Raw genomic sequence first — 25,490 nt, forward strand, 5'->3', positions numbered from 1 at the left:
GTTATAAGGCCTCAGTGAAGTTGCTTTCCAACCGTGCCTTGTCCATTTCGTGAGCGCGGGGACATAAGCAAATCCTGGCAAACTCGGGCACAAGGCACGCACCGGCCGTAAATGGGGGTCCTGTTCCCCGTACCCGCCAGATGTAGTCGCCAATTAACATAATCGGCTCATGTTTGTGATTTTGGAGGTCGTCTTTGATGTACATATATACCTGAGTGGGGGTTTGGGGGCGAAGAGTTGTGGGTTGGATCTGGTGGTGACGAATTCGGGTTTATCCGCCTTCCTCGAATACATTTTCGTGACCGCTCCAAATGTTATTCAGGTAAGTAACTGCAAGTAATATATTGGGAATCTGTCGCCATTCAATGAGCGTTGGACTGAGATGTCTTTTAAATAAATAGTGTGTAGAGAAAAGCCTAGCAAAATGACTAAAAAGATTACAATATGCAATCTTTCGAGGCAACTCAGGCCCCTTCTTCAGGCAATCTACGGGTACCCATCATGACTGATATGTAGAAATTCCTGTTTAACTAAGCTTTTCCGATTTTACTATTTCTCAGATTTACTAACTTTTAGTTCATTATCATGCTGGTAATATTTATTATACTGAAATACTAACTCAAAATTGTATATAAGGTATAAGAAAATCCCCAAAACTGAGGTTTATATTTTTGGCCACTAATTCGGTTAAAAAGCTAAATAGTTGTACCGTGATGAAAACATATATAAAATATAAATGTTTGCTGTGTTTCTAGGCATAATATCAATTTAAGTGTGTCATTTCAAAACCTTGCACTATATTTTACTTTACTGTCATCTCAGCAAACAGCACACAGTTAAATTACCCGTGAAGTTTCAAAGGGGCTGTAAAATGAACTCATTGAGAGCTTCGGCCATTTAAAATAGGAATTGTTACTTGACAGGGATGAGGAAATTCTCAAGCATTTTATTTTATTTAATTTTTGAAAACCTTGCTGTTCAGTTTTGTTACTTAAACCTTTCTTTCCAGATGACAAGTTCACAATATAAGGAAGGTAAATAGTTACATTATTCACTCTTACAAATAACGGTTCTAAAATTGCACTTTACTGGGTTGTAAGGGTCCTCATATAGCAGTTGCTTGATAAAAAAAAAAAAATAATTCCAGGACGAGTTCTTTTGTTTATGAAATTGGCTTTCTGTGCTTTGAAACGTTCCTGGACAAAACAGAAATATTTAATGTTTACAGATTATGGTATCCTGCAGTAACGGCGTACTGCAAGATGACGTGCAGTGAATACACTTGACTTCTAGTTTTCCTCTTCTTTCTCTGTACGTTTATCATTCATTTGCTCAGAGGTTGATGCGCTTGCTGTTTCCTGAGCAGCTCTTCTTTTCTCCACACCAGCGGCCCGCTTCTTCTCTTCTTCCTTTGGCATCTTTTCAAGTTAAAACTGATTAAATCAGTTTTTGTGTTGCAGTTATTTAGTACGTTTTTCTTAATTTTTCATTTAAGCTGGCACTTAAGTATTCAATCTGCCTAAAAAATTATTTAAGATATGAAGAGGAAGTAACGGCAAAAGTGGTAGGGATGAGAATGGCACCCTGTCCTGCTGCAGATAGTTGATTCCACAATAAAATAAAATAAAGATAAAAAGAGGAAGAAAACTCATCACCCCGAAAGCGGACAGTAGAGGTCCCGTAGTATATGTGTACCAAATTTCAGGTCAATAAGTGAAACTGTTTGTGAGCTACAGGTGATTTAAAATCCTGGATAGACAAACGGAAAGCCACGGTAGCGTATTATATAAGAAGATTGAAAGAGCAAGGAAATATGAACGAAGTCTTTTGTTATTGTATACAGCAAGAGTCCTTTGAAAATCACAAATCTGTTATCATATTCATGGCTTTACGGAACCTGTTATGTTATGGAGCCTTTGTGGGTGTTTCTATTAGAAACTGGTTATACAATGGCAGTGTTCTGAGTTGGCATTCTGGTGCCTTCAGTTTAAAGAGTGTACTACACATAACGTGTTACACATGCTGTTACTTAACAGTTGCTCTTATCGCCCCGTTTTTAAACACGCATCTTTTATTTCAGGGCCGCGGGGAGTCAGGTCATTTCTCGGCATCATCGGGAGCATGGCCAGAATCGAACCAGGTATGATTATTTTTGTACACATTTTGCTGTTTCCTTAACTTTATGACAGCTCTTTAAATCGCCCGATTTTATGTTAACGCTTAAATGGTGTGGCCTCGTTCTGGGGGCGCTCGCCCGTCAGTGGTTTTCCTTTAAGAGTCTTCAACATGCTTCGGTTTACTTCAACGTCGACAAAGACTTATTTTAATTATGTCGTTGTGATGGACTGAACTTTTTTTCTGCCTTTGGGATCAAACCACCCTAATTTAAATTAAGCTGATTCAAAATTTGATGTAGCGAGTGTTATTATTTGTTATCATGTATGTGAATAGCAAAGAAATGTATAACATGTTCAGTTATGAGCGGCAGTCTATAGAAGTATAAAAGACTGCTCCAATTTTATTTACTTTGCCTAAACTACGAAATGTAAAACTGACCAATGTCAAATGTAAAAATTTAAAACGTATTTACAAAAAGAAGGAAAGAAATATGAAAATTTCTTCTGCATGTTTTTTGTCAGAACAGTCTCAAAATTTACAAATCTATTTTTTTGAGAAAACGTGTTTATTAGAAACAGACGATGCGTGGCAATTACAGTATATATGTGTTGGTCCAGAAAACGTGTGTTCGTGTAAGTATTGATAAACTGTATGTATATTTATTTATTTATTTTCTTTGCTATTTCCATTCCATCTGAACTAGTGTGGTGCTGAGGTATGGCTGCACTCGGGTCCGAATCTGGATCCTGAGTTGGTTTTTCTTGTGGTTGGGTGCAGCAATGCACTGTATTAGTGTGTGCTCCTAACCTCATCATCATCATCATTGCTATTGTAACCCACATGCAACAGAACATATTTAATGTGACTAGTTTTGTCTAAACTTTTAGCGCTCTCGCGTCATTTTATATTTTTACCACAATGAATAGTTCATCCTTCTCTTCTCCATTTTACCCAATTCACCTCTTATTTTGATAGAATGAAAACACCGAAGCTGCTTAGTGCATTCAAATATACAACTAATTGATGACTTGTAAGAAAATCTATCTATCTATCTATCTATCTATCAAGTCAAGTCTATATATCTATCTATTATAGTCTATATATCTATCTATTATATATCTATCCTATTTCATATCTATCTATCTATCTATCTATCTATCTGCCCTACTACACTAAAATTCTATTCTGCCTACTACACTAAAATCTATCTATCTATCTATCTATCTATCTATCTATCTATCTATCTATCTATCCTGCCTACTAAACTAAAATTCATATCTATCTATCTATCTATCTATCTATCTATCTAAGGCACGGGTGTCAAACTCCATTCTTGGTGGGCCACATTGGCTGCAGGTTTTCATTCTAACCATCTTCTTCATTAGTGACCAGCTTTTGCTACTAATGAACTTATTTTGCTTATTTTAGTTTTAATTAACTTGACTCAGGCTGCTTAGTTTTTTCTTTGTCCTTAATTAGCAAACAAACAACGAGACATAAAACGAGCCGCCACATGACCAGCTCACCAGTGCCCATCACACAATATCTGACAATAAAGAAAGGTGAAAGGCTCAGTAAGTTTGATCTCTCAGGTCACCAAAACATTTTGACTGTGTTCTTTGCAAAAAAAAAAAAGCAGAAAATGAACAGTTTTGGAAATGTCTACTGTATAGCAGAATGAGAGCAGCAAAAAGCCATAGAATTAAATAATATGTTTAATTAACAGCAAGAATCAGCTTCTCATTAAAAGATTGGTTGGAGTTTGAAATCCCAGTTTAGCCTGTCATCGATTGGCTCGTTTCATGTCTCATTTCTATTTAGCTGTCATTTAATGAAGAACGGAATAATTTCAGAGGACTTAATCCTTAAAAACAGGTCTATTAAAATGAAGTGTAAAGAACTTAATTAGCAGTGAAAACTGTTCACTGATTAGGAAAAGAGTTAAAATGAAAACTTGCAGCCACTACGGCCCACCAGCACTGGAGTTCGACACCTCTGATGTAAGGTGTCTTCCTCAGGGTCTGGAGATGAAAGCTACCCCATTTACTAATGGCGCAGATTAAAAATTAGAACAACAGATCTTTAGAAGAGTATATCAAATTATTAAGGAAATTTAGCAAGACAATCTTTAGATCATTAGTTGCGGTTGTGCACTTAGCTATTAATTTTTATTCATGCAGTAAATGTCAGCATTAATTACCATTCCATCTTATCTTTGGTGTTTCATATCATATAAGACTAACGACATGTTTTCCTTCTTAGTTCCAGCAGAGAATTAAGGAGATGCATAACGGAGCAGGGAGACTCGATGAACAACTTGTTCCTTGCAGCTCAGGTGTCTTCTCCGGTAATTACTCTGAAACACCCGTTTTAGTTAATGTAACAGATTTTAACTGCTAGTTTTAATCAACTGGTATTCTCTAGTGTTTGTCTGGAAAACCTTCTAAAACGGGATGCAATGTTTTCATAATAAGACAATAATTTACATTTTGTTGAAGAAAAGCTTTTATGATCAAATGTTTACAGCTCCAAGTTGTATTATCCCCTTATGAACTGAACTTGCTCAATCCAGTCTACACACCTAAAAAATCAAGACGGCAAAGTGGGTCTTCAACGCGATGCTATAGGGCAGTGGCTCTCAAACTGTGGGGTGGGCCTCCCTTGGGGTGGCGCGAAGTAACAAAAAGGGGGGTGCGAAGATGTGAAAAAAAAGAAAACAAGTACTGTATCGAAAATATGAAAAAATACATCTATTGAAAGCAAGACAAATTAACTTAAACTACGTTCTGATACTAGAAAAATTAAATATAGAGTCAGATAAATGTCGATTAAAGTTAAGTAGGTATAATAAAATATGCGTCTACGATATATCATTAATTTAAAAATAACAAATTGGTATTAGTGGGCTTCTTTCAAAAAAAACCTTAGGGGGGCGCGATTAAAACTGTTATGAAAACTCAAATACTTAAAGGTTGAGAAACGCTGCAGGGGAACATTTTGGTTCCCAAACGAACATTTATGAATTTACAACTGTAACAGGTTTCAAAAATACAAAATAAATACAAAATACAAAATAAACAATAACAGATTTGTGAAATGCAGTGTTTTCGTGATTTTAAAAAGACAACAGCGTGGGTTAAGTCATCTCCCAGTATCCTGGTTGCCTACTGTAAATTCAATATATTTGTTGTGTTGACATATTAGGAATCTTTTCACTGTCAAAAAAACTATAATGAAATGGGTCTGCAAGGTACCACATAACCCAAAAAGGTGACGTTTAAGAATGCTGGCTTGTCACTCACTTTACTCCAACTTTATGCACATGTGCAGAACAATTCTATTTTGACACTTGTAAAATATTTTAGCATCTTACTTGCTACAAAAAAAAACATATATAAAATAAGATGGTTTTGTTCACCATTAAAAAGCAAAGATGTATTACAAAATACTACAAAGCTCCCAAGTAAGGAAATAGCTAGACCGTCCTCTCTCGAAGTGCTTCTTGAGCAAGGCTTGATCAAGGGAGGGGCTACCCCAAAAGTTTCCTAGCCCACCCAACGCATATAGACTCGTTCACGATACATCAATAGGAACCCCGCTGCTCTTCGATCGCGCAGTTTGAAACGCCAAGGGGAGGAGCACACATCATGTTCAACGTTTCTAACCGAAACATCAGCCTCTAAACCCGACTCTGTTATGTAGTGACAACCATTTTTCATGAGTTCATTTCTTTCAAGGAGGAAATTTTCGGAACAAGGAATCATACGAGGAGCCGGCTGCGCAAGAGACCGGATACGGAGAATGCAGCACCTCCTGTCAAATGCCCTTGCAACCGTATGAGGTCCCAGGTATGGAACTGAATTCGCAATAAAAACTTAGTATGTATTTTTTTAAATTGTTTTTCTATTGTAAACAGCATTCGTTGGTTTACCTGCCTCTTTTCCAGACTGGATAGTTTTCATGGATGACTATGAGGTCGAGTCCTTACTGATCACCGGATCTTTTGGAGGCGTGTACGCAGCTAGACGACTAATAGATGACTTACAAGTAATTTTGTCTGTCTATGTATGAATGTATGTATGCATGTAAACATGTGTGTATTTTTTCTCCATATTTTATTCAAGTTTGTCGGAACTCGCATCCAATGATATAATGTGGTTATTTTGCCTAAACTTTAAACGCTTTCACGTTATATGTTCCCAAATTTACACGGTTGTCCCCTAGCGCAGGGGCGGCAAACTCCAGGCATCAAGTGCCGCAGTGGCTGCAGGTTTTCATTCTTACCATCTTCTTAATTAGTGACCCGTTTTTGCTGCTGATTACTTCGTTTAATTAACTTGTTTCAGGCCCCATAGTTGTTTCTTTTTCTTTAATTAGCAACCAAACAATAATGAGACACAAAACAAGACACCACATGCCCAGCTCCCCTGTGCCCATCACACAATATCTGAAATTAAAGGGAGGTGATGGTCTTGGTAAAGTTGATCTCTCAGGTCACCAAAACATTTTGACACTCATGCTCTTAGAAAGAAAAGAAAAACAACAGTTTTTGAAATGTGTGCTGTGGCAGAATGAGAGCAGCAACAAGCCGTGGAATTAAATAACGGGTTTAATTTAACAACAATGAATTGGCTTCTCATTAAGAAAGTGATTGGAGTGAAATTGGTTGGAGTTTGAAGCTCCAGTTTAGCTGCTCATCTATTAGCTCGTTTCACATCTCATTTCTGTTTGGCTGTCATTTAATGAAGAAAGGAATCAATTGAGAGGGCTGAACTCTTCTAACAGGGCTATTAAAGTGATGGGGAAAAAGTTAATTAGCACTGAAAACTGGTCACTGATTAGGAAAAGGGTTAGAATGAAAACCTGTAGCCACTGCGGACCACCAGGGCTGGAGTTCACCACCCCTGCCTTAGCTGAAGCGTTTGCTCTGCTCATTTATACCCAGCTCGTTTTTTCTTTTATTTCTAAAGACTATAAAGGCCAAAAGTGCATCCGAAGATTTTGATAGTAAACGCGACTCTGAAGCGCTTAAGCCTGCTTTCCGCGTGAAGCTTTCGCGCAAACCTCAACGCATAGCGCGTGCGCAGTGAGTGACCAAAACTCATTTCTTTGAGGCTCGTTCGATCGGCGCGATGATATTATTCTTCTCCGTATGTGACAGTATTGATTATTGCCGGAGAGCCAACAATGTCATAGGACAGCGTTTTTCAAATCTGCTATTGTTTATTCACGGCTATTTTTGAAACCTGCTACAGTTATAAATTCATAAAGGTTCGTTTGGGAACCAAAATTTTCCCCTGTAGCAGCGTTTCTCAACCTTTCATAACAGTTTTAATCTCGACCACTAAGGTTATTTTTTTGAAAGGAGCCCACTAATACCAATTTGTTCTTTTTTAAATTAATGATATATCATAGATGCATATTTTATTACACCTACTTAATTTTTATCGACATTTATCTAACTCTATATTTTTCTAGTATCAGAATGTAGTTTAAGTTAATTTGTTTTCGTTTCAATAGATGTATTTTTCATATTTTCGATTCTTGTTTTCTTTTTTTCACATCTTCGCGCCCCCTTTTTCTTACTTCGCGCCCCCCTAGGGGGGCCCGCCCAACAGTTTGAGAACCACTGTCATAGGAGATGATGCAAAACTCTGATGATGGCGGAAGATCTATGTCTATATTTCTGACTATAATAGATAGGGGAAATGCACATACTCCAGCAGCAGCATACTGATAAATAGGAAGAAAAGGAGAAGGCGGGAGTGTCTTTAACCATGCAAAATGCGGTTAAGGAAGGGTGAATGTAATATTCCCATGAGAAGGGAGCCTACATGATGAGCACGTGCAGTTCAAGTGCTTCTGCAGGTCTTCCTTGCGTGTTGATAACCTGTTGCGTTATATTGAACCCATCCTTCATCACTCTGGTACCCATGTATCCAGCCTCGCATTGAAATGAACCATTTTGGATACACTCCGCGCTCGGGAGTGGCAGACGTGATTTTCACTCCCATTTCCTTGTACCAATCGTCAAGTACGTGTCATTCTTAAGAATAACGGCACCGCGCGTTGGTATTAAGTTATTATTCATCCATTAAGCAGACTGAGTTTTTCGTTTTCTTTCCTGACGCAGGTGTCCCTCAAAGTGATAAGTAAGGATTCGGTTGCGGAGTGGGTTCAGATGGTAAGTATACATTATGTAGCTCCAATTACCTGCATTTTCATTGCTCCTTATACCAACATTTCTTCGTTTTTTTTCTGCGGCGCAGCCTGGAGAGCACCAAGTAATTCCGCTTGAGATCGCTTTAATGAAAATAATCGGGAGACCGCCGGCGTCCCCGGGAATAATTCAGCTTCTTGATTGGTGTATCAGCTCTTATAATGTGTTTTTAGTCCTCGAGCGCCCCGAGCCCTTTCATAGAACTACACGACTTCGTATTTAAGTATGAAAAAGACCTGGAAGAGCCGCACGCTTGGCGTATTTTTCAGCAGATTGTGGAGGCGCTCCATCACTGTCTTTCCAGGGGCGTCTTCCATAGGGATGTGAAGATGAATAACATTTTAATCCAGATCCACACCTGCCAAATCAAACTCATGAACTTTGAAGGCGCATCTCAGCTGCGGGAGGGGGAATATACAACTTTCAGAGGTAAATTAATGACCTTCCACGTGCTAGCCCATTGGAAGGCATGAAAAGTATTACTGCTAAATCGTTTTTCTCCTATTCAGGTGCGCTGAAGTACGCGCCTCCGGAGTGGTTTACCAAGAAGCGTTATGAGGCCGCACCCGCCACAGTCTGGGCTCTGGGTGTGGTGCTCTATGCTCTGGTCTTTGGAGTCTTTCCCTTCGAAACATGCAAGGATACCGTCAAGGGAAATATCGCATTCCCGAAAAATATCACCAGAGGTGCGTAGACAAGGAAAGCAGAAGCAAACCAGAACGTTTGATTAAACATCTCCCCCTCTGACATGTCTCTGCCTTTTTTATATAGAATGCCGAAAACTGATTCTGCATTGCTTGTCAAAATGCCCTCGAGAGCGACCCTCCCTGGAAGATATTCTAAGGCATGCGTGGATGATCTAAGAATGGACACAATAAAGTAACCCTAAAAGTTTGAATTGGTAATTTAACATTGGCGATTTTGATGTATTTGTGGATCTGCTTTGCTGTAATATTGTAAAGTACATCCTATCTATCTATCTATCTATCTATCTATCTATCTATCTATCTATCTAAACTAGCAAAAAATAAATCATTTAGGCAATTTAGGTGCAATCTTGAAATAATGGTTCTTTAATGGCACTTTACTGGGTTGTGTGGTTTCCTGTAGAACCATTACTTCACAAAGCACCATTCCACTCTTTGAAAGATTTTTTGCAGCTAAAGTTGTTTCTTTGGGCGTTGAAAAGGTTCCTAATTTGTGGTGTTATGGACAGACTGGCCTCCCAGCTGCAATCTGTGTTCTTGCCTGGCTGAGAGACTGGCATGAGATGCCCAACATGCTGAGAGAAAGAGGTGCTTTGTGGTGGTCGGAATTTCCTTACGCGATCAAGAGGCCAGTATAATGGAAAGAAAGTATAAAGGCTGGACTGGCATAGTTGGCATTAGCTGTGAGGAAGCCAAGAGAGATTAGTGGGAGGTTGCCTTCCATGCTCATGTCATTTCTCCGTACACTTGGCAGCAGCAGCATTTTTAGCAAGTCCCAACTGGATTCCTGCAGGGTGGCAGTTGTGATTTCCATAAGACTGCCCTGTTAGGTTACATAGGTGCCATTAGACAGAGCTGTTGAAAGAATGATCCCCCGTTTGTCCCGGAAGTGCTTTCTATATACAATGGTTTTGTATTACTAAAAGTGTGCCCTCCACCTGGAGTGGGCAGTAGAAGGACAAAGCTCACCTGACAGGAGAAAAGGATAGAGAAGGATTGTGGTGATTGTGGAGAAGTTTATTCAGAGGTAGTTTTCTCAATAAATTAAGCATTCTTTGTAACTGGACGGGAATCAAGAGTGTTTGTGTCTGGGATTTGAGGGTCTGTAACGCTCCCTAGCGGTCACAGCGTCTAAAACAGAGCTCTTTAATGTACAGTAGGCTACAAATTAAGAAAACCTGAACCTAGCCCGTGTTGCTGTCTGCAACAAGAGTCATTTTAAAATCTGAAACTCACTGCAGTATTTTACAACTTTCTTATGATCTGCTAACAGAACCTGATACGGATTTAGTGTTTGTGTGGGTGGATTTTTTTCCCCAGTGTTAACCTTCTTTTCCACCATATCGCTCTGAAGAACCACTTTGGAACCTTTTTAACCTTTTAGAAGTTAAACACACACGTGATATATTTAAGTTGCATAAAAACAATGCAAACCTCAAGTGCGATGGGCCATCTCAATCCCCACAAACTGACGATGATTTACAAAAATCCCGAAAAAAACAGAAACCCCAAATGACCAGAGCTATATATACATTTTTTCCCTCTTTAAAATAAAGGCACTATAGCGATGGTTTAAACATCGATTTAGGAACGGAGCGTTGATTCTCCCCCACTATTAGGGCGAGAAAAAAAATAATAATCATCTTAATAATCAGCTTCTAAGTTTAAGTTAGTCAGTAAACCAAAATCTGCCAAACTTTACTTTGGCCACTTCATTACAACCCTGTGGTGTCATCCGCAGCCGTGGAGATTTGAGTGCATTTCCGTATGACGTCACTTTCCTTTGATTTAAACCAGAATATGAACGTGTCGTGCTGTAGTGTTGTCCTGCATTCTGACCAGTAAGGTCATTTTGCAGGTTGTCAACGTTTGCACGGTTCGATGACAATCGGTGAAATACTCAGTAGCATCAAACATGGGCGGTTATAGAAGGAAGAGGTTAAGGAAGTATAGAAGGTATAGGACAGATCCTTGGGAGGCAAGGGACATGCCTTCGGAGGTTTTATTTCAGAAGGTAAAATTAAAATAAACAAACAATCGATGTTACAGCGTCAGCTATTAGTCAATAAAGAGGATTAGATAAAGTCGACCATTTTACAATAAGCAGGGGGAAAAGGACATTATTATTATTATTATTATTATTAGTGTTCTCTTTCCGGGTCCTCCCTGGGTGGAGTTTGCATGTTCTCCCCGTGTCTGCGTGGGTTTCCTCGGGGTGCTCCAGTTTCCTCCCACAGTCCAAAGACATGCAGGTTTGGTGTATTGGCGATTGTCCATAGTGTGTGGGTGTGTGCGCCCCGCTCGGGGTTTTCTTTCCTGCCTTACGCCCTGTGTTGCCTGGGATTGGCTCCAGCAGACCCCCGTGACCCTGTAGTTAGGATATGGTTGGATAATGAATGGATGAATTATTATTATTATATTATTATTATTATTATTATTATTCTAAAACTTCTGTCCATGCTGTTGGCACTCCACTTTTTCTCTCGGGTGAGGGTTCAATTATGTTTAGTTAAATTCTGTCTCTTTTTGATTCTGCTTCTTCTTCTTTTTTACTTTCTTTTTCATTTTTACTTTCTAGTTTGTCTTTGATGTCATTTGTTGTGTAACTTCGACTTGATTGTACGAGAGACGTTCAAAACGTTTCCGCACTTTCGTATTTTCGTTAGAGATGGTGAAGGCGGGAGGAGTAGTAATTGGGCATTAAAAAGTTGGTACGACGTTGGGAAAATTGCATGGCAAAGGAAGGTGACAAAAGAAAAGGGATGCCAGTTGTTTTTGAAATTCTTAATAAATCGAGTTAAAATAAGTGAAAACACATTTTGAACGTCACTTGTTATTGTCTTCCAAAAATAAATAAATACAATTCAGAAGACCAATCACAGCAGACCTCAGCATACACTTCATAGATAAGCACCGAGCCTCCTCTTAGAAAGTTCAGAAAATTTGTCACCGCGGAGATCGCGCTGTTCTGAACTCGAAGTTAATACTCCGCACCCTCAAATAAGACGATTTTGTTTTCTTTTCAGATGGCACTCGACAGTGAGGTTTCTAATTGTAACGACAATCTGGAAAGATCGCACTCATCAGCATGAAAACTGTTAAGAAAACAAGGTTGCGGGTGATGTAGTTATCAGCGTAATTTGCAGTTGTTCATGATTAGCGAAAGATAAACAATTATTCCATCCATCCATCCATTATCCAACCCGCTATATCCCAACTACAGGGTCACGGGGGTCTGCTGGAGCCATTCCCAGCCAACACAGGGCACAAGGCAGGAAAAAAAAACCCGGGCAGAGGGCGCCAGCCCACCGCAGTAAACAATTATTCTTGTTTAACAGAGTATGCCATTACAGACGCTAAAAACAATATTAAATGTAACGTAAGAAACAAACATATAAGGAATCTGACAAAACAGAGGCGACCATTCAGTCCTCCAAGTCTGCTTGTTTAGCTAATAACTTTCCCAATATTCCATCCAGATTATACAAAAAAGTGACAAATGAGAGGAACAGGCTGATGCCTGCATCCAAGACAACACACACCTGAGATATGATTGGTTACATTTCTTTTGTTTTTTACAATTGGAAAGGTGAAGTGAGTTGCTCATTGTCACTCATTGTTGATAGCTTTCTTTGAACCGACGGTCTCAGGGTTTGAAGTCCAAAACACTGCACTGCACTGCCAGCACAGTTGTGTCCCCGATTAAAATTAATTTACCTGAGTGGTTATTGAATTCAGTTCTTTATTCTGCAGGGTAATCATTTAGAAGAACAATTCTCATAATTGATAATTTGTGAAACGCAGCTATTAACATTGATTGCATGATTAACTGACTCAAGGGTTTGATGGTGGATGTATGTATCTGAGCTGCAACTTTGTTTTTCTGTTAAAGGACCACCACAGATGGGAGGGACAAAAAGCAGTAGAAAAGGAAGACGAAGACTTTGTGACTTGTGATCCTGCTGTTCCAGAAGGTATACCCCATTTCACTATGGCACAGATTCTTACATGGATCAGCAGAATGCCCAGCACTAAAATTAACGGAGCTAGCATTGTCCAAACAGTTCAACCGAAGTCTCCTTGTTTCCAGTTTTTAATTCTTAACAAACGAGTGAAGAGTTTTATTTATAAACTGGACATTGGTTTCTTTTCTCCACAGACGTAATCATGAGGAACAATACGCAGGTTAGACATACGCAGGTTAGACTTTCCCCTATGGAAGATGAAGAATGCAGCAACCGCAAGTATCCCACTAGTCCTGAAGACAATACAGGTAAATGTCACACAATAGTTGTCTTCGTTCCAACTTGCTAATTAGTTTTGTTGTTGCATTTATCACAAACATTAAAAGCTGCCACAGAACATCTCCTAGTTTTTCCTTTTCAGACTGGTTATCCTTAATGTACGAATATGAACTGCAGTCTCTGCTAGTTACGGGATCCTTTGGAGGGTTTTACACTGCCAGGCGTATCATAGATGGCTTACCGGTAAGATTTCACTCTTTTGAAGCCCTCTAGATGTAGGTGGTATAATTTTGTGTATATGGAAGTGGGCCCTGCTATAGGCCAGGGTGGTAAAATATTTCCTTAAAGTCTGTAGAGAGAAATATCAAATGATACCAACTGCTTAATATTGTCCTGTTCTTCTCTTCAAAAGTATTACCCTATGGATCTCCATGCTTTACTCAAGAAATAAATTTCCTTATAGGTCGCCATCAAAGTCATGAACAAGGATTCCGTTTCTGAGTGGATTTGTCTTGTAAGTACAAATAAATCCAATCTGCAGGTCATCAAAAATCAGACAGACTGCACATTTATTTTTTTTTTACCAAGCTCTGTCACCCTCCGTATGTTTCAGCCTGGAGAAATGCGTCCGGTCCCGCTTGAAATTGTGCTCATGAACCACATTGCAAAAGCTCCAACTTCCCCGGGTGTCATCCAACTTCTCAACTGGTGTGTCAGCAGCTACAATGTATTTCTAATCTTCGATCTTCCTGAGCACTGTGTGGATCTGGACAAATTTGTCTTCAACAATCCCAGATACTTGGACGAGTCGCTCGTCCGGTGCATCTTTCAACAGATTGTGGAAGCCATTCAGCATTGTCAGGAAAGGGGAGTCTACCACAGAGATCTAAAGATGAGCAATGTTTTGATCCAGAGCCACTCCTGTCAGATCAAACTAATTAATTTTGGTTGTGGATCTCACCTTCGGGAGGGTGAATATACCAGCTATAGAGGTAGGTCAAGAGAGTTAAATATTTCTCCTGTTGGACTGCAAAAAAAATGACCTCTTTCTTTAATTCCAGGGACACTAAAGTATGCTCCACCAGAGTGGTTTGTGAAACAACGCTTCCAAGCTGTGCCCGCAACAGTGTGGTCACTTGGTGTGGTGCTGTATGCACTCATCTTTGGAATTTTGCCCTTTGGAACAAAAGAAGAGACCATCAAAGGGAAACTTAGATTTCCCTGTGTAATATCCCCAGGTAGGAGATAGGAAACAGTTTTAAAAAGATAACAAGCAAATGCCATCATTCTTTGGTGACCTGACTCACCCTTTCTCTGGATGGTTCAGAATGTCTGGATCTGCTCTTGCAATGCCTTTCTCATCGTCCCAAGGATCGCCCCACGCTGAGGAACATCCTGAACCATTCTTGGATGAACTGATGTAACTGCCATTTTCAGCTTTAATTTGTTAATAAGTGAATCGTCAAAAACCAAGAGAAAAAGAGAGTCAGCTTTTGGAGGGTCAGTTTTGCTAAAAGTCATCGTCATGCAGAAGGTTAGGGTCTTCTATCTTGTATTGTATTTTCATGTTGTGTATGTGAACTGAACAAAACACTAACGTGCGGCTTCTCCATTTTGGCATGGTTGCGCAGTGGTAGTGTTGCTGCCTCATGGTAAGGAGACCAGGGTTTGGTTCCTGGGTCCTCCACGCGTCAAGTTTGCATGTTCTCTTTGTGTCTGCTTGGGTTTTGTCCGGGTCCTCTGGTTTCTTCCCTCAGAACAAAGACAAGCATGTTAGGTGAATTTGTGATTATTAATTGCCAACAGTGTGTGGTGGGGCTTGTTAGTGTGTGTGTGTTCACCCTGAGATGGACTGGCACCCTGTTCCAGGTTTGTTCCTACCTTACACCCTATGCTAGCTGGGATTGGCTCTATCAGATCTCCGTGACCCTGTTAAGGACTAAGCGGGTTAGAAAATGACTGACTGACTTCTTTGAGTAGCCATTAAAAATATTCATCAAATGTAGCAATAGGCAGACCCTGGCCCACAAGTACGCTTTTAACTTTTAACTCACAGTCTGGCTACCTTGCCGCCCTCCTCTTCCTCACAATGTGTCCGAACTGGTCTCAGCAAAGCTTCTCTTCCATCTGTGGAATTATTTAAAAATAAAGGAAGTTAATTTTGTTTGTTTTTGAGGAAGTATAACCATACTGCTGCCATTTTCAATTTTGTTCTTAAGAGTACAATACATAATGAAACAATATTATTGAGTCAGTTAGTACTAATAGAGTGTGTTTCTGGGAAGACAGCAATCTGTGTGTTTTATTGGTTTTAATATGAAATCATACATATTTGTTCAGTCAAAAATGCTCAAGAGTGTGCACAATGGATCATGCACAGCTCTCCATATTTAGGCCCATGTTCGTTGATGTTAAATCTTTTGATAATAAATCTTCAACAGCATCCAAGATTAATAGAAGTAGGAGTTAGATAGATGGATAAATAGATACTTTATTAATCCGAAGGGGAAATTCACATATTCCAACAGCAGCATACTGATTAAAAATAATATTAAATTAGAGATAAAAACGCAGGTAAAACAGACAATAACTTTGTATAATGTTAATGCTTACCCCCCCAGGTGGAATTGAAGAGTCGCATAGTGTGTGGGATGAACGATCTCCTCAGTCTGTCAGTGGAGCAGGACGGTGACAGCAGTCTGTCGCTGAAGCTGCTCCTCTGTCTGTAGATGACACTGTTCAGTGGATGCAGTGGATTCTCCATGATTGACAGGAGCCAGCTCAGCACCCGTCGCTCTGCCATGGTTGTCAAACTGTCCAGCTCCATGTCTACAATAGAGCCTGCCTTCCTCACCAGTTTGTCCAGGCGTGAGGCGTCCCTCTTCTTTATGCTCCCTCCCCAGCATGCCACTGCGTAGAAGAGGGCGCTCGCCACAACTGTCTGATAGAACATCTGTAACATCTTATTGCAGATGTTTAAGGACGCCAGCCTTCTAAGGAAGTATAGTCAGCTCTGTCCTCTCTTGCACAGATCATCAGTATTGGCAGTCCAGTCCAATTTATCATCCAGCTGCACTCCCAGGTATTTATAGATCTGCACACTCTGCACAGTCACCTCTGATGATCACCGGGTCCATGAGGGGCCTGGGTCTCTTAAAATACACCACCAGCTCCTTGGTCTTGCTGGTGTTCAGGTGTAAGTGGTTTGAGTCGCACTATTTAACAAAGTCCTTGAGTAGTTTCCTATACTCCTACTCCTGACCACTCCTGATGCAGCCCACAATAGCAGTGTCGTCAACAAACTTTTGCACGTGGCAGGACTCCACGTTTAGTTGGACAAAATGATAGTTTAAAGGAGGGTGTGAACAAATGGGCATCCTAGTTGGGTTGGTTTGTAATAAATTTCCAGTCCGAGATGCCTTTCTAGTGGAAGGATAGTGGGAGACTGACTCTCGGAGGCATGTATTCCCTCCATACAATAGGTGGCAGCATCCCTCAGGTGTGGTTCCTTTTTAGATACCCTCAGGGCTGCATTGGAGTTGTAGTTCTGTTGGGGTCCTCGGGTGCTGCTATAGGGGACTTTTCTGGGAAGGCTGCACTGTCAGGGTGGAAGTTTGACCTGACCCAGCGTTGCTTTCAGGTCCAGGTTTCCAGGTATTCCCAGGTCTAGGTTTTAAAGGTGGGCTCCACTGTTCCAGGGGGAGTGGACTCACCCGGGACAAGTGGAGGAAAAAGAAAGGAAGAAAGAAGATAATTGCAATTGTGGTTTGGGAGGAAACCTGTAAAAGCTGTGTTTTTGTTGGTGCAGGTGTGCCTGGGATTTAGGACTCATTGATGCCCTCAAAAGGCCACAATAGAAACACCTAATAGTCTGTTAATATCAAGGAATTAATAATGATCATAATTCTTTACATTCATATAGTTCTTTTCTCTGTACTCAAAGCACTTTATATAGTGAGTGTGGAGGCACTTCAACTACCACTAATGTGTCCCTTAGGCATGGACAATGTGATGAGCTATTAGGTGGTGAAGTGGTGAGAAGGATAGACAATTAGAGACAGGGGATGATTGAGGGCCAGAACGAATAGGCCATGGAGGACATATCAGCCTGGACTTTGGGATACATCCTGCTTTTTACGTAGGTTGCAAAGGGATCTTTAATGACCACAGAGAGTCAGTACCTTGGTTTTACATCTCGACTGAAGGATGGCATCATTTTTACAGCACAGTGTCCCCATCACTGCACTGGGGCATTGGAATCCACATTCAAACCACAGGGTAGATGGCCCCTGCTGACCTCACCAACACGTCTTCCAGGAACAACTTAAACTCTTTTCTAGATGGTTTCCTATCCAAGTGTTAGTCGGGACTGAACATGCTTAGCCTCAGGTGAATGACCTCTTCTGGAGTGTATGTGGTCTCACTTAATGAAGACTAGGGCCAACCTTTGCCTTCTTCTTCTTGCCAGCTTCAGTTCTCTTTGCACTGCTGTCATTCACTCATTCTCCAAGAAGAAAAGCCTCCAGGTCTTTGACAGACAAAGGAGGTGGAAATTAACTCAGCTTGAACGGTTTGATGATGTTCAGATCTGGTGATTGATGATACTATTATTTGCATTTGATTCCATCCTGGTGTTAATTAAACAAGTCTGGAATCAGTTTACAGTGTGAATGGGGTATTGTGGAAGAGGGGTCATTGTGAGGGATCAATGTTTGTTCCATCTTGTCATGTAAAATGCCCTCATGCTCTTTGGCTATTATACCACCCTGCAGGAGGAATTGTCTATGGGTTCCAGGAAGTGATTGTCCATACCATTACTGTTCCTTCATCATGTTTAGCAGCTGGCAACATATATATACTTGAATTGAATGGCATCCTTAGGTTTTCTCTAATTATAAACCTGTCAGCAACTCTTTTATTTGTGCTGGAATTGGCAAGATCTGTAGTTTTCAGACGTCTGTGATCCAGGACCACCAAATGATACTTCAGGACCAATATCAGTGTGCTGCACACAGTGTGGACAGAGGAACTATTTAAGATTTCAAGATATTCAAATGAAATAATTATTTATTTGTGGAAACACACATGTAAACAGTACTGATTTCATGTATTTATTAGACCAACGATGGAATTGAGCATTAGCAGAGCCACACACCAGTTCCCAAAATGTCGTTATTCGATGTACCCCCATTCCACACACAAGGATTCACTATGGGCTCCGGCACCTCATGATTTGCAAATGTATTGCTGCTCATCAGCATGTAGGAAGCAGGATGACAGATGAGTCATCTGGCCATATTACTTCTTCCATTACTTAGAAGTCCGTGTTATAAAAGTCACAAATCTCCATGTGCTGGATTCGGATACAAGTGGCTACAGAACTTTAGCTGTGCCATAGATCTCAGCTTTGTGATGCTTCGATTGTTGAGTTTGTCTTGAGAGAGGGTCTCGGAAGGACTCATAGAATTTTTCAGGTTATACTTTTATCAAAGTGTCCTGTAAAGCATCCGGCTGTCTATGTTAGTGAACTTCAACTTGCAACCACCATTTCACTTTGCTGATGCAGTTTGTTCATGTCGTGAATAATGCTCTTGTTATTTTTATCTCTATATATCTTGATACATGAAGTCATTTTTCAGTTTTTTGTGACCAATGCATCTGCAATTTAAGCACCAGCTATTTGGTCTCTTTGGATTTCTGGTGGTTGCTTCATGTTGCTTTGAAAACTCACAGGTCAAAACAAATAGCGGATATATCCTGCTACTCGGTAAACCTAATAGGACTCATATTTGTTTTTGTGATTTCATGTCTTCAGAATTCTTTTTTTCATTTGATATTTACATGATGTTGTCCTTTCAATGAATCTATGGGCATACTGTGGACATTGGTGGTGTCAGTTTAATAAAATTGAACAGTCAGATAGGACATGATCATCTCCAACATGCTCCATACAAGTCTTTGTCTTTGAGTGCATTTGTGAGTTTAATGACTATTTACTTCTTCCAAACACTTAACAAATTCATCAGTTCTAAAGAACTAGCATGTAGTAACTCAAACTCCACTTTTTCATTTCAGGTTTGGAGAGCACAAGCGCCAACTAACTCTGGAAGGGACGCTGCTTGCTACTAGGGGATCAATTACTCTTTTCAAATAGGTTTAGATGTACTATTTAACAATGTGTCTGCCTGTCAAGCATGGACCATATAGAAAATTCACACAAAGACATCAATGAGGTTGGAAATAGAAGTCCGGATTCCTGAAGTTAGGAGGTAATTAATGATGAAATGTCTAGGTAGCCATAATTATTTAAATTTAATCAATTCGTTCATTTTTGCAAAACCTCATGTATCAAATGAAATGTATCACACTGAGCCTATCTTGGAAGCCTTAAGTCCAAGGCTGGAACCATCCTGGATAGGGCAACATTACACCCACGAGCATTGCAATTATTCAGGCTAATTTGAGCTGTGACCATTAAACCAATCACACGGCTCTTTTGGTTACTTCAGGATAAACCACAGCGCCTGTTCAAACATAGAGAAAAGGTGAAAACTCCAAACCAAGATTCAAATTGAGGTCTGAGGCAAAGGCGCTAACTGCTGACCCTTCAATAAACTGATCAAAGTGTATTCAATATAATATAATGTTCCAAGGTGCTTAAGAAAGCCAAAACCAAAAAAAAAAAATGCAAATTGAATGATACAAATCAAGTAGTCATTTTAAACATTAAATAAAATAGTCATTATGAGAAAACAAACAAAATTGAAGCACTTTAATACCATTATAGACAACAACGTTTAGTTGCTCTTCTTAAAAGGTATTCTGCTCAAGATGTATTTCCTCTTCGTATTTTTTACTAGTGAGCCAGGTCTCATTTTACTATATATATATATATATATATATATATATATATATATATGTATATACTGTGTGTGTATGTATATATATATATATATATATATATATATATATATATATATTAGTAAAATGAGAGACACAACCACATTAAAGAATTGGGACACCATCTTTGTGACCCTCAAGAGTTGAAAACAATTAAAGCATGCATCAAGTTGCGGATTACGTTTTTTTAGATGGGAACTCAGAGTAGACCTGAAGCAAGATGGCCGGTCCCGGGTTATGTGGTGACTCAGCATGAAAGGGAGGGTCCAGGAAAGGCAGAAAACAGAAACATAATTAACGTGTGACAGTCTTCTGTTCTGCAGCGCTAGGAAGACAGAAGGCATTAATCCACAGAGCCAACCCCTGGTTCTCTATCTATCTATCTATCTATCTATCTATCTATCTATCTATCTATCTATCTATCTATCTATCTATCTATCTATCTATCTATCTATCTATCTATCACTTTAGATTATGTGTCTCTAATTACGCTGCTTTTACCATGTAATTACCTGTATAATTACAGAGCAGCTAGGTGTTATTACCTTATACTTACTATGTAATACAGTGTAACACTATAATTAAGTTCTCACTTGTAATTGTTATTCCAACGTTTTTATACTGTAAGTACATGCTTGGCTGATTAGATAAAGGCATGGATGAGCAGGTATATAGGCGTTCCTAATAAATTGCTCTCCATACATAAAAAAATGACAAAATATTCAACGTAATGCCTTCTGGCATCCACAAGAGGACTGGAATGTCCATTGACCAAAGGCAACAAGGTGCACAAACAAAGGGAGACGTGAGAGCTCGTATACAGTATCTGGTGAACAGAGGTTCCTAAATACAAAATGCTAAATGGGCATTTCGCTGTGCTAGTACTCTTGTACATTTGTTATCCTACTTTTTAAGTCAAATCGAATGATTTTATTATCCTATTATCCATGCACATTATTATAGTTAAGCAACTATCCATCATGAAGGTGGCATGGCAGTACAGTATTTAGCTAGGCCAACGTATTGCGTGTGTGTGAGTTTGTATGCATTCTCCATGTGTGTGTAGGTTTTCCTTCCACAGCTCTGAAGATGTGAAAGGTCAGGTTAACAAATAATGTTAAATTGTCACCAGTGTAAGTAAAAGAGTGGGTGATTTCTGCCTTGTGCCCAGTGGATAAAGTGGAATGACTTACTCATTGTTTAAGACAAAGGGTGATTTAGTAGTAGACGGTAGAAGAAAGCCAGAAATTATTGCCAATAAATGTGTAAAACATATTCTAAATCTATCAGCAAGGTTTGCCTCTTGGCTATAAGGATGGAAACCAAAGTGCCCTGTAGAGACTTGGAAAGTGCAAAGTTCATATAATGGACACCAGTCCCATTCTTGTATATTAAATGTAACCATCACATCTATTTGATTGTAAAGTCATTAAGTCAATTACTTGCTCTTTAATTTAAAAAGACCCCAGAATACACCATGTTAAGTAATCACAGGTAAGGAATAAAGTAAATAAAAAAGTCAGCTAAAGTAAACCAACCAACCAGCCAGCAACTTAGGGTTTCAGTCAGTGAAGCAGGTGAGCTCTTTATTTCAAAAGATACTGGAGGACACAAACCCAAAATCGAATACAAAGATCAAGTGTCACTCTCATGTACTTTAGGTAATAACAATGACATGGCAAAGAAAACAATTAAATGAGAAATCTAGACCCCTGAAAGCACCAAAGCATATAGGTGGTCACCAGGGTACCCCGGGCAAAGTAAATAAAAGCACAACTTGAAATGATTGTTGCTGAGATCTCTTTTTTTCCCAGTCTGTTTGTTATGGGGTTACTGGTGGGGGAGAAGGTTGTAAGTGGGATGATTTTGAGTGGCATAAGGTGATTATGGTGGTGGGGCTCATCTGTAGCAGTTGCAAGGGAAGGAGTAAATCAAGTTGCAAGATGAGTTGCAGAATTATTCATGAGCTCCCTCTTCTGGCTACAGGAGTCATATACTAAAGGATAAAGGACCACAAATAATGAATTACTAATATTTGGAAATCCATGGACATTAAATGTTATCTCTTAGAAGCAACCTGATGTTGTGAAGAAAATAAAATGCAAGACAGTTATGTCACATAAATTAGGGTTAAAAAGCTGTGAATGTGAAGTCAAACCATTTGAGATAGTTTATAAATGCCAGTGCATTCCAAGTATCATTTGTATTGAGTGAAACTGGCACCCTATGGCTAATGTTGCCAGGGTAGACTCTGTAACTGTATTTTGGATTTCCCAACCAGCAGTCATCAGCATATGTGAATGGGCAGAATCTCATCTTCCATGCTGACCCTCAACACAGTTACTTCACAAGTTAGATAGAGTAATGAGCCCCCTTCTGTATTCCATGTTTACCTTCAAGCTCCAACACCATCATTAAACTTGAGATTACAAGACCATCATAGGCCTTGATCAACAACAGTAATGAAACCTATTGTGTAGAACAAGTCTACCTGCTAACTCAGTAATGCCAGGGCCACAATTTTACTCTTAATGAAGGAACTGGTCCTACACTTAAGAAAGCAGAAGGCAAACCACAATGACATCTACTGTATATTGGAGGGGGTGTTGTGGAGAGGGTGAGCTGCTTTCAATTTCTTGAAGTGACCATGGTTAGCTGAAGTGGGGCACAGCACATTGTGTCTTTTGTCAAAAAGACTCAACTGGGACATTCATTTCTTAGATGTCTGAGGACAAACTGTTTGTTCTCAGTTATATTTTCAGGTGCACAATGAAGACCATCATCACTGACTGCATAACATCCTACAGCCCCTGCTTGGTTCAGAAATGGAAAGCACTGCAGAGGATGGTGAAGGTGACACAGAATATGTCTGTTTAGTACATACATGGTATGAAAAACAAAAAGCGGTTCTTTGATTTGAAACACCTTGTTGTTGATAAGAGAGGTCAGAGGAGAATGGCCAGACTGGTTCAAGCTGAAAGTCTTCATTAACTTGAAAACCCACCAATCTGTACAACTGCACAAATATGTCACACTTTGATGTGGATTGGCTGCAATAGGAGAAGGCCATGTTGGGTTCCACTCCTGTCAGCCAATAAATGAAAGCTGAGGCTGTAGTGGGCACAGGCTCACCAAAACTGGACAGCTCAAGAGTGGATAAAGAGTAGCCTGGTCTGATGGATCTTATTTTCTTCTGAGAAACACACACATGGTAAAGTCACAATTTGGTGCCATCAGCAAGAATCTAGGCACATAACCTGCTTTGTGTCAATGCCAATGCAGGTGGTGTGATGATGTGAAGAATGTCTACTTGCACATGTTAGACATGTTAATATTGATCAATCATCAGCTGAATGTCTCAGCCTATTTGAGTATTGTTGGTGACCATCTTCTACATGTACTTCCTGCATGATAAGCTCCATGTCACAAAACAGACTGGTTTTCCAGATCTGAAGACAATGAATACATCACATTTGGGATGTGGTGAATCTGCAGAAACTGTGTGATGCGATCGTATCTTCATGGACCAGACTCTCAAAGGAATGTCTCCAACATCTTGTAGAATCCATGTCGTGAAGAACTAAGGCTGTTTGGAGAGCAACAGGAGGTCCTACTTGGTATTGGCATATGGTGACTAAGAATTTGCCCACTGAGTGTAAGAAAAGAAATAATAACATATATAAAATCACTCACGAAAAGAATAAAATACGCTGAGTGGTTCAGATGACATTGGATGATGTTATTGTATCTCTGCGTGGAGTTTCCATATAGTTAACTGTACAGAATGAATTGCTCGATGCTAGCCAGTCTGGCTTCAAGAGGTATCACTCGACTGAGACAGCTCTACTGACAACCATCTATGATTTTGCTAGACCTGCCCACATGCCATCGGTCCCGATCCTTCTACTGTAGATCTCTCCTCTGCCTTTGACATGGTCAACCATGACATACTTCTTGCTACCCTGTCTGACCTTGGCATCATTGGGACTGCTCTTAGAGAGTTTGAGTCCTACATCTTGGGCAGATCCTATAGTGTTTTCTGGCAAGGCAAATTGTCAAGACATGCATGGGGTTGCCCCAAGGATCAGTGCTGGGTCCTCAACATTTCTCTCTGTACACCACCTCACTGGGCTCCATCATTCCCATTAGTTCTATCAGTGCTATGCTGATGATTCGTAGCTGTACCTGTTGTTCCTTCCTAAGCACAACACGATATTAGAGACCCTGCATGTCTTACTGGTATCTCAACCTAAATGAAGGACCACCATCTACTTCTCAACATGGCAAAAACTGTGCTTCTTGTGAGCCTGGCCAGCTAGTCTGTTTGACTCTCCATCTTTGTACAGCTTGGCTCACCATCACTAACACCTGCCAAGTCAATACGCAACTTTGGGGTGTTGATTGAGCTATCATTTTCTGACCACATTTCTACTGTTTTTCATTCATGCTGGTTCAGGCTGAAGAACATCTGCAAGATAAGACCTTATGTGGTGAAATATACACTACAGCTTCTGGTCCAGGGTTTGATCTTGTCCCATCTGGACTACTGCACCTGACTCCTGGCAGGAGTACCCTCATGTGCTATCAAGCTGCTGCATGTGGTACCAAACGCAGTGGCCCATCTTATACTTAACCAGCCAAGATGGCCATATGTCACTCCTCTCTTCAGGTCACTACATTGGCTCCCTGTAGCACCACATATTAACTTCAGATCCCTGATGCTTGCCTACAGAGTAGTCAGTAGGTCAGCACCTGTGTATACGGAGATGATGGGTGTATAGGTGAGGTGCTCTGCTCCTTCTCGCCCACTCAGGTGTGCCAGGGAATAGCGCCTGGTGATGCAGTCTCTGTGTGGTACCAAGTCTCAATCCAGACTCTTTTCAACAACAACAACAAAAAAATTTATTTATATAGCATATTTTCATACAAATAGTGCAGCTCAAAGTCCTTTACATAATGAAGAAAGAGAAAAAAGAAAATAAATAAGGAAATAGAATTAGGGAACACTAATTAACATAAAATAAAAGTAAGGTCCGATGGCCAGGGAGGACAGAAAAAACAAAGAAACAACAGACGGCTGGAGAAAAAAAATAAAATCTGCAGGGGTTCCTAGGCCACGAGACCACCCAGCCAACTCTAGGTATTCTATCTAACATAAATGACCTCAGTCCTCATTGTATTCAGGGTTCTCATGGAAGAACTTGATGATGACAGTCAAGTGGACTTCTGACCTTTGTGACGGGCGGCCAGGTCCCTTGCCCGGCCAGGACATCTATGCTGCATATGTTCCGGGGGAGCAAC

At 40.0% G+C, this 25,490-nt stretch overlaps 2 protein-coding genes across 2 annotated transcripts; both read left to right on the top strand.

The window, feature by feature from the left end:
* Window positions 1-2,121: 2,121 nt before the first annotated feature.
* LOC120536379 (serine/threonine-protein kinase pim-2-like) lies at window positions 2,122-9,218 on the top strand. The gene is made up of 7 exons (XM_039764702.1): window positions 2,122-2,140; window positions 5,856-5,966; window positions 6,065-6,165; window positions 8,252-8,302; window positions 8,512-8,767; window positions 8,848-9,024; window positions 9,110-9,218. Exons 1-7 carry the CDS (start codon window positions 2,122-2,124, stop codon window positions 9,199-9,201), a joined length of 807 nt encoding a protein of 268 aa, XP_039620636.1. The 3' UTR covers window positions 9,202-9,218.
* Window positions 9,219-10,960: 1,742 nt separating this feature from the next.
* Window positions 10,961-20,145, top strand: LOC120536380 (serine/threonine-protein kinase pim-2-like). Its single transcript, XM_039764704.1, has 9 exons — window positions 10,961-11,059; window positions 12,938-13,019; window positions 13,205-13,318; window positions 13,432-13,532; window positions 13,753-13,803; window positions 13,903-14,281; window positions 14,351-14,527; window positions 14,617-14,823; window positions 19,365-20,145. The coding sequence occupies exons 1-8, from the start codon at window positions 10,961-10,963 to the stop codon at window positions 14,706-14,708; spliced, it is 1,095 nt and encodes a 364-aa protein (XP_039620638.1). The 3' UTR covers window positions 14,709-14,823; window positions 19,365-20,145.
* Window positions 20,146-25,490: the final 5,345 nt, after the last annotated feature.

This window comes from Polypterus senegalus, chromosome 10 (assembly GCF_016835505.1).
Source record: "Polypterus senegalus isolate Bchr_013 chromosome 10, ASM1683550v1, whole genome shotgun sequence".
Classification (NCBI taxonomy): Eukaryota; Metazoa; Chordata; class Cladistia; order Polypteriformes; family Polypteridae; genus Polypterus; species Polypterus senegalus.